Raw genomic sequence first — 8,938 nt, forward strand, 5'->3', positions numbered from 1 at the left:
TGTGTCGAGGCGTGCTGTGGGAGTCATGACGGCTGTGGTCGTAAACCGGGCGATGTATTGAATTCTCACAATATATTTGCGGCAGAATTAGCAAACAATTAAGCATCATCATGAATAGTACCATGCTTTTTAATGCACTGTTCATGTGTACACACTCACAGTTCTCTCTGTTAATTTCATATTTGTTTTATTTAATATGCATTTATTTATTTATTTATTCATAATGCTTGCACAACGTTTGTGAACATTTTGTACTCAGTGGCGATAGTGATCCAGTAGAGGGAGTGCTGAAGGTCTAGACAGTGTGATATACTATTATAATTTTATATACAGTGGGTACGGAGAGTATTCAGACCCCCTTAAATTTTTCACTCTTTGTTATATTGCAGCCATTTGCTAAAATCATTTAAGTTAATTTTTTTTCCTCATTAATGTACACACAGCACCCCATATTGACAGAAAAACATCATTTCATACTGTATATATATATATATATATATATATAGTTTTTTATTACATTTGTATTTATTCAGCTGAAATTAAATGTTACTTTTTTATTATTATTTATTTTTTAATGGTTTATTTTATTTCAGTTAATGTTATTCTATTTTAAGTCATGAAAATGCAGCAGATCGATGGCACTGGAGAACATTTGAACTTAAGAATATATTTATTTTGGGCATTTTTAATTAACAAGGACAGTGGCCAGATGACTTTAAAACGTTGTGAGCTGGATTTCCTGGAACTTTATATTTGGAAATACATATAAGTGAAAATAAAGTAAACTCAGAGTGCTGTGTGTTTACAAAGTGAGCTGCGCTGGTGCTGTGGACATCTGAGTTCATTTAGAGTGCTCTCATACAAGGCAAACTTCTTGTGAACCACCCTAAAACTAGTGTTGAACAATAAGCAACTGGGATGCACCAGTTATGACAAAGCAAGCAGCATGAATCTGGCAATGATGAAGATATGCATACTTTAATTTCTCACCCACATCATCTCAGCTGTCATTCGCTCCATTCACATACAGACAACAAAGACTGCTGAAGCTGTACCTACTGTGAGTCACGTACATAATATAAACACTAACCCACTGACAAATCAAGTCTGAATGACTAGCTCCTACTGGAACACATTCCTAAAAGTGCGTTATGCTCTCAATTTGATTGGTCAACCCAGGCGAGCAGCTAGAGATACGTTGCATCTTCGGCACTTGATCTTGACTGCTAGTCAGATTGCTAAGTGCTAACTGTGCTAACATAGTGTCCAGTTGGCTGCTTCTCATCGCCAGTCAATCAACCCAGTCATTGCAATTTTTAGCCGTGAGTTTAGAAACGCCCTGCACCATAGAACTGTCCACACTTTCAACATATGAATCTTAACCAAATCCCACAATGTCCCAGATGAAAAATGGACAAACTGGCTGTTTCAGAAACATCTGTTATCTTTAAAATCACCCGAAAGCTTGACATAGGAAATAACCATAATATAATAAAACTCAACTTACTTTTCTTTCTTTGATTTGACTTCTTCCTTTTGCCTATAAAAGACAGATGCAACAGAGGTTTAATTCACATTTCATGATTTAAAGGAGCAGTTCACTCAAAATGAATATCATGTCACTATTTACTCATCCTTGGTGTTACTTTTTCGCTGGAACACAAACATAATTTTGGAAGAATCTTCAAGCAGATCTTTAACACAACACCATATTTCCAAGCAAATACAGTGCCATTATATATGTCGCAACAGATTTGATGCCAATGAAATTTGATCACGATAACTTACAATGTTTAATGCAACTGAAGTCCAACATGTGCCATAGGCACCTTTGATTTAAAATCTCCAGAACAAGGGAAGACTGTCATAAAATAATGACTTAACTTTGGTCTGTTCCTCACACAAAGGTATAATTTGATTGCAGAAAACTTAGAATATAGTGTGCCAGTCCAATAGAGTGTATTGAATTATTGAAGAGTTTGTGCTCCCACAGAACAAATAACAGCATAGTTAATGATAAGCACGAATGGCACGATTTACATTTTGCAATGAGCTATTTCTTGAAGATGCATTTAATCTTAGTTTTAGAGACGTACCTGCATTCACACTTGGTGTGTTCTGTGAAACTCAGTTGAAAATTATGCTGTGATACACGATGTTTGACTCGCAGTACCTACAGGAATACACAAAAAAAGCACATTTAGTGTGAGAGCATGTATTCATGCACTATATGACTGTATTTTATCATTTTTATTTTAGTTTACACACTGTTGAATGAATAACAAGACCAGGCCTCAACTCTGGCCAAGAGCAACTTCAGCCACATAAACGGGGCATAAACACAGTGTGCAGCGGTAAACAACATAGCTGACATGCCAGTTAACACCGCTTCGCTGTCCCAATGTTGGGCAAGCATGAAGTCATAGGAAGCAGGGTGGAGGACTGCACGCGCTGGATTGAACCAGTCTCACCTCCATGGTGACGTTGCGGGTCTCTGTAGGGACACACTCGAGCGCTTCGTCATTGCAGCAGCCTGCACAGCGCATGAGAACCACACAGGACGGGATGTACGTGTGCTCGATCTCGTCAGGATACTCCCGAATGATGTCTACCAGCATCTCTCGAGTCTTACACGCACTTTTTTTATACACATCCATGAAGGGAATCACTAAAGAGGAAGCAAAGCGAGAAAGTTCAGTCACTATCATACCTTTTTTTTATTTTTATTTGTATTTTTTTGGTCAAATTAAAGGTACAGTTCGCGTAACGTTTTATCATTATTTTCTTACCGTCATGCCGTTCCAAACCTGTGTGCTCTTATTTATTTATTTTTCTGTGAAACGCAAAAAGAGAATTTTTGAAGAATCTTCATGCAGCTCTTTTCCATGCTCATAATGACCATGACTGAGTCGGTCCCTCACACAAAGCTATCATACGACTTCAGAAGTCCTGACCCTTGTGAAAAAAGAAGTGCAATTAATTGTACTGAATGTACACTTGTAGTGTACAAATCTTAAAATATTGTTTTCAAACTGTATGTTTAGACATCATATAATAAATATATAATATTAATTAAATAAAAGGCAACTTTCATGAAAGTGCACTTTGTAATAATGTCACATTGAAAGTTTAACTTGGAAGTACATTTTAAATCATTGTGTTATTAATCTTTTGTTGTGCTTAAAGGAAGTACACTTATTTTGATGTGTTGACTAATATACTAAACCACATGTAAAGTACTTGATTATGCTTTTAACTTTAATGTGCTATTTAATATAACATTTAAAGTTACTATATTTTTATTTTACTAAATTGCAACTTATACTTGTATACTTTTTATAGCAAGCAGTCATGGTAACTATGAAAAGAGTGGTGTGAAGATTATTCTCCTTTTGTGTTCCACGGTCAAAATAACAGCATACAGGTTTGGAATAAAATTAGAGTGAGTAAATAATTTTTTTTTTTTTACAAAAACATTTCCTGAGCAAGGCCCACCATTAAAGCAATCCGTGGCATAACACCTTACACAGGCCTGTTCTGCTCACTGGGGACTTCACTTTCCCAAGTGGGAATAAAAAAAAATGTTGAGGCACACACACCAGCACATGTGCCCCACTTGCACATCCACCCTAATCTGTAAACCTCCCTAAACTGGCTTCCCATCATTCATTCTGATCACGTGCCTCATGACCCGCAGACTGCTAGGGAAAAGCATGACCTCAGGCAGTGTGGCGCCAGGCTTCACTGCAGACACCTGACCTCCATGAGAAGCCCACCCTGCCTGCCACTCCCTGCCACTCATAAATCTGCCAGTGCCCCAGAGCCATGCAAGAAAACCAAACACAACTGCATTCATGATGCTGATCATGATAAAATCAATAATTGCTGGTAATCAGTTGGTGGTACCAGCCACATTTCACCCAGTGCCCTAGCATGGCCATTTTGTTTGTATCTCTCATATCTTTATTTAGCGAAGTGCAAAGTCACACATGGTCTGCTTTGATTTAGTAACTCTTAGCCAGTTACACTATGGTTCTGTTTGTTATTAAGCAAATAGAAACTGACTACTACTAACCAAGATTCAATATGTTAATATAATGCAAAGCAAAACCGTCTAGCATAGGAGCTCTACATTGTGGGAAAGTGCTTATGAATGGAAGCAGATTGGGAATGACGTAAAAATAACAATACACGTTTCCCCAGAAACGTAACAGGGACTCTATACAAACAACCAGGTCCACTGCTAACAAATAATTGTGACCTTGAGGACAAATCAGGAATAAATCATGCAATCGTTGTTAATAAACAAACTCAGCCATGGTCAATGACTCCACACAAGGTTGCTTGCGGGTAGAATAAATTATTCACTCCAGGACTGGAATAAAACCATTTGCAGTTTAATCTTTGCCTTAAGAATGTCATTACATGTATGTCCTCCAGGTGGCGCTGGACTCTTAGCCCCATTTCCAAAACATTTTTCATATCATACATACTTCAACATTTATGAACACTGCACATAAAAAGAGACTTACCCTCATTTTTGCTCTTCCCCCCTTCTTTGGGTATGTGGGCAGCCTATTAGGACAGAGAAGTGACAGTTCTAAGTGACAGAACACATAAAGCAAGTTATAATCTGACCTGTGCTATACACCACTGAAAGAAACTAACAGTAATGCTTGGGAAATGCTTGAGCTTTGCGCAACCAAATTACCTTAATTTATGCTATACGTGGTCTGAATGTAGAATTAGATGCTTAGTACATAAGTAAGGATTGAGGACTCTTATTAAAGGAGTTTAAAGTAGTGGTTCTCAACCTTTTTGACTCCCATTGGCCGAGAAAATAATAAAAGGCACCACTATTTAGGCTGAAATATTTCCTCTGGTACTGCTGTAATGGTGAAAAAGCTGCTTGTTTTCCAAACCTTTAATTACCATTAACTTGCAGTCTCAACAGCTAATAAACAGCAGTTAATTTCATGATTCCATTAGTTTCGAGAACTGTAATGCCTTCGGTAAAATCAACAGCTCAGCTGTTGATGGTACAAATAAAAAAGCAAGAAATATGATGTCAATTTATGTCAGAGGAAATATAAAAACCAAACATTTAGGGTGTACAACAGCTTGTCACTGGGGCAGTTGCATCAAAGCTACACACATTGTACCCTTTTACATGGGTATATATTGGTATTTGTACCTTATCTACCCCTACAGAGCACATATTAGTACCTTAAGTGTAACTACGATCCAGTGTGGGTACATCTAAAGAAGCCCTGTAATCGCAAATATACCCAAACTGTACACTCTAAAAAAATGCTGGGTTAAATATAAGCCAGCGCTGGGTTAAAAAGGGACAAACCCAGTTATTGGGTTAAATATAACCCAGCGCTGGGTTAAAAAGGGACAAACCCAGCTATTGGGTTGTTTTGACCCAGCGGTTGGGTTCAAAACAACCCAATAGCTGGGTTTGTCCCTTTTTAACCCAGCGCTGGGTTATATTTAACCCAGCATTTTTTAGAGTGTAGTTAGATTAAGTAAGACTTATTTTAATTTTAAGTCATCCTATGGTCCCCTTGCTGAGACCCTCTAGTAGGCCCCAGGTCCTTAAAACCAGAGAGGCTTTCAAAATCTACACTCTAAAAAATGCTGGGCTAAATACAACCCAGTGCTGGGTAAAATAGGGACAAACCCAGCAATTGGGTTGTTTTGACCCAGCGGTTGGGTTACTACCCAGAAGGTTGGGTTGAACATTTAACCAATCTCTTATAATCTTTTTTTTTTATGGAATTTCATCTTATAAAATCTTGGTATGGGAGTTCATTTGTCATTCAGAACGGCTGCAGAATGGTTCTCCTGCTACAACCCAGACTATTCTTTTTTTCCCGCCTACAGATTAGTCTCGCCAGCGAGAGAGAGCGTGATCGGCTGCTGGTTGGTTACTGCAGGTGGTGTGCGGACTGGCGCAACAGCTCTCGGTGTTGCGTGAGAATCTCGGCGGTTTGCCTCACAGACCATCTACTTTATATCGAAGCAGACATGTTTCATATTCTGCACCTAACATGAAGACTAACCAACCAACCGACAAACAAACGACGGTAGTTTACCTCATACAAATTTGTTCCACGCCATCAAACATGCGTTGCCATATCACGATTCAAGTAAATGAATTAATTTGGTGGGAGACAAAGAAACGAAGGCGTTCAGGTAACATCTTGTCATTATTCTCGTCAAGAGAGCAGTTGGTTGCATTAGGCTCCATGTCAAGTATTAAGGTATCGCGAGCACTAATAAAATGCAAAAAAAAAAGTAAATGTTGTGTCTGTTTTCACAGTTTTACTAGTAAGAAATTCCCTTCTGACTAATTGAACAGAACAGAATAACCCGTATGGATACTCACGTTAGATCACGTAGTCTATTTTATATCTAACAACTGCTTCAACTAGAAATTTGCGTTTATATATATATAAAAAAAAGTCTAATTGAGATTAAATCCCTGTACCTCCGAGGATAGAAACTGGTGGGGCAACTGTATACCACCACAGTATTGATAGATATTCCTGACACAACAGTATTCTTTTAAGCAGGAAATTCCGTGTGAAACTTCAGGTGATAGTGTATAAATTGTGTAATGGCACTGTGGAAAAATGCATTTTCGTCCTCTTGCGTGTAATCTGACCTCCGTTTGCACATTAATAACAAACGAATGGCTTTATCCTACCATCATTTAAACGCACCGAATTACAAAGCCCTTACCTTTACAGCAGAAAGATGAAGGAGAGCCGCAAAAAATAATTGTAGCGAATAAACAACAAAGTTCATGATTGTAATTCCAGTGGTGTGTCGCGGCGAGCGTCACTGAACAGTCTCTGGCTCTCAGAACTATTAAAAGTGGAGTATGAATATGAATGAACCGTGTGATATCGTGGGTCAAAGTAACAATTCCATTCTGCCCTTCAGCACCGAAGCACCTGCGTCGAATCCACTAAAATGAACTTCTTGAGCGTTAGCGCTCCTCCAGAAAATATAATAATATAAATAATAGCAATTGCAGTAAAATTAAATAATAAATAATAAAAGAAACCGGAGAAAATCCACACTATATCGGTCCTCCTTCTTCGCCACGGTATAACGGAAAGTCGACGTTTAATAAATCGAATTCTAAAACGTCACAGACAAAACAAAACAAACAAAAAAGTTTTCAAGCGCAGCCTCCACTCTGCACGCGCGACTTTCGGGCCAGGGAACGGCTTTTGCGCATATGATTATCCTCAAGAGCAAGACATTACATGTGCCGGTATAAAGTGATCCGATGGCAATCCCTGGTTCAACTGCAGCAGACGTTTCCTTCTTTTCCTCGTCTTATTTCTGCTATTGCTTTAGCTTTTGTTGTCTTATATCGTTGTGGATGTTATCTGGCGGTATGGGGAGGTCTTGTCACTTTGCGCTCGCTCTGTCTTTCAGCGCTTCTTGCCAGATCTGCAATCTTGAGAGAATCGGCACACAGGCGCTGATTGGCCAGCCGGAGTCGACGTAGATTATGATGCTCCAATGCAAAGGGCTTGACTCACTTCAGCAGAATTTCAGAAGGTAGGAATTTATGCATAATTCCCATTGCTTGTGGATGATTCAGATTCATAGACAGTCCAAAAATGGATATAGGTCTACAAAAGCATTTCAACTGTATCCATATTTCCTCACACATCTTCCAGTTCGTTTTGTACAGCTTTGACAAGTTCGTGGGCCTCCTAAAAGGAAGGATGTGACTTGATAAATGCTAATTAACCATTAGTTCTTCTTTAGACATTATGGAAATTAAGGTAACACTTTACAATCTGGTCTCATTTGTTAACATTAGTTAATGCATCAACTATCATTAACTACAATACATTTGTTACAATATTTATTAATCTTTGTTAATGTTAGTTCATGTTAGCGCAAGTCCATTAAATAATATTAACAGACACAACTTTTAATTTCAATAATGTATTGTAAATGTTGAAATTAAAATGAACTAATATTTAAAAAATGCTTTAGATTACAATTTTTAATTGTTAACTTGTATGTGGGCAACCGCAGTTGATGAATGAAAGTACTGCAGGCATATAGAATTTTCTTTACAATACATAAATGTTCCTAATGTTTATATTATCGAGAAAATCTAGCATTTTGCAATATATTGAGGCTCCCTGGATTGCCTGGGAGTCTGGGTGAGGGAGTCATGTGAAGGTTTATTGTGTTGAATTATGCCAAAACAAACTTCTTTGGTGCTTTTCAAGTGTTCAAATAAGTTGACAACATATTTTTCTACTGAAAGAAAAGTGTCTTGGGAAGAGTACAGAGCAAAGCAAGATTTATACTTGTTTCACCAAAGAAAAAAAATCTTTGCATCTCATCGATATAACAGAATAAGTGTAAAATAGGTATCAGAGTTGGCTCTAATAAACATAAAAGGAACATTAGTTTGAAAATCAAACCAGTTTCTCAAATACTGACTGAGTTTTAAAGGTAATAATATAACTTTATATAAGTATGTCACACAGAGGTTACACAAACCGTTAGTTAACTGTAAAGGAATTACACTGGAATCCCTGTGATAAACATTTAAGCTACCACAATAATATTTACAGACTTCTAATATTACAGGTTCACATGCTTTATGAATGATGCCTAGTTTATGTTTGATCTTCTAAATATGTATGTAAACATTAAAATGTTTTTCATTTTCACAAATGTGCCTGTCACTCATGTCTCCATCGGCAACAGCTACCTGTGCTTGGCAGTCCTGTCATATAAGGCAAAAAAAAAACTTGTGGATGAATGAAAATATGAGCTGATGTTTACTCCCCTGCGGGCCGTATGAAGTGGCAGAGGGTAATACTGGGGCTTCCAAGTTCCCATGAGTACAACTGCTGAGAAAATCTAATTCAATCTGCTGGTACGT

At 37.8% G+C, this 8,938-nt stretch overlaps 1 protein-coding gene across 5 annotated transcripts in view; it reads right to left on the minus strand.

Moving 5' to 3' along the window:
- The window catches only part of LOC107688978 (vascular endothelial growth factor A-A-like), a 15,400-nt gene extending 7,939 nt beyond the window's left edge, over nucleotides 1-7,461 (minus strand). For all 5 annotated transcript variants that reach the window (XR_001634292.1, XR_001634290.1, XR_001634291.1 and 2 more), the window contains exons 1-5: nucleotides 6,751-7,461; nucleotides 4,533-4,575; nucleotides 2,472-2,668; nucleotides 2,097-2,173; nucleotides 1,508-1,540 (exon numbers count right to left, since the gene is read on the minus strand). Coding sequence is in view for 2 of the 5 variants with exons in the window: in XM_016486831.1 (XP_016342317.1) it covers nucleotides 1,508-1,540; nucleotides 2,097-2,173; nucleotides 2,472-2,668; nucleotides 4,533-4,575; nucleotides 6,751-6,816 (416 nt within the window). In the remaining 3 variants the exon portion in view is untranslated. The remainder of the gene's footprint in view (nucleotides 1-1,507; nucleotides 1,541-2,096; nucleotides 2,174-2,471; nucleotides 2,669-4,532; nucleotides 4,576-6,750) is intronic.
- Nucleotides 7,462-8,938: the final 1,477 nt, after the last annotated feature.

Source organism: Sinocyclocheilus anshuiensis, unplaced genomic scaffold (genome assembly GCF_001515605.1).
Source record: "Sinocyclocheilus anshuiensis isolate Anshui unplaced genomic scaffold, SAMN03320099.WGS_v1.1 scaffold181, whole genome shotgun sequence".
Taxonomy (NCBI): Eukaryota; Metazoa; Chordata; class Actinopteri; order Cypriniformes; family Cyprinidae; genus Sinocyclocheilus; species Sinocyclocheilus anshuiensis.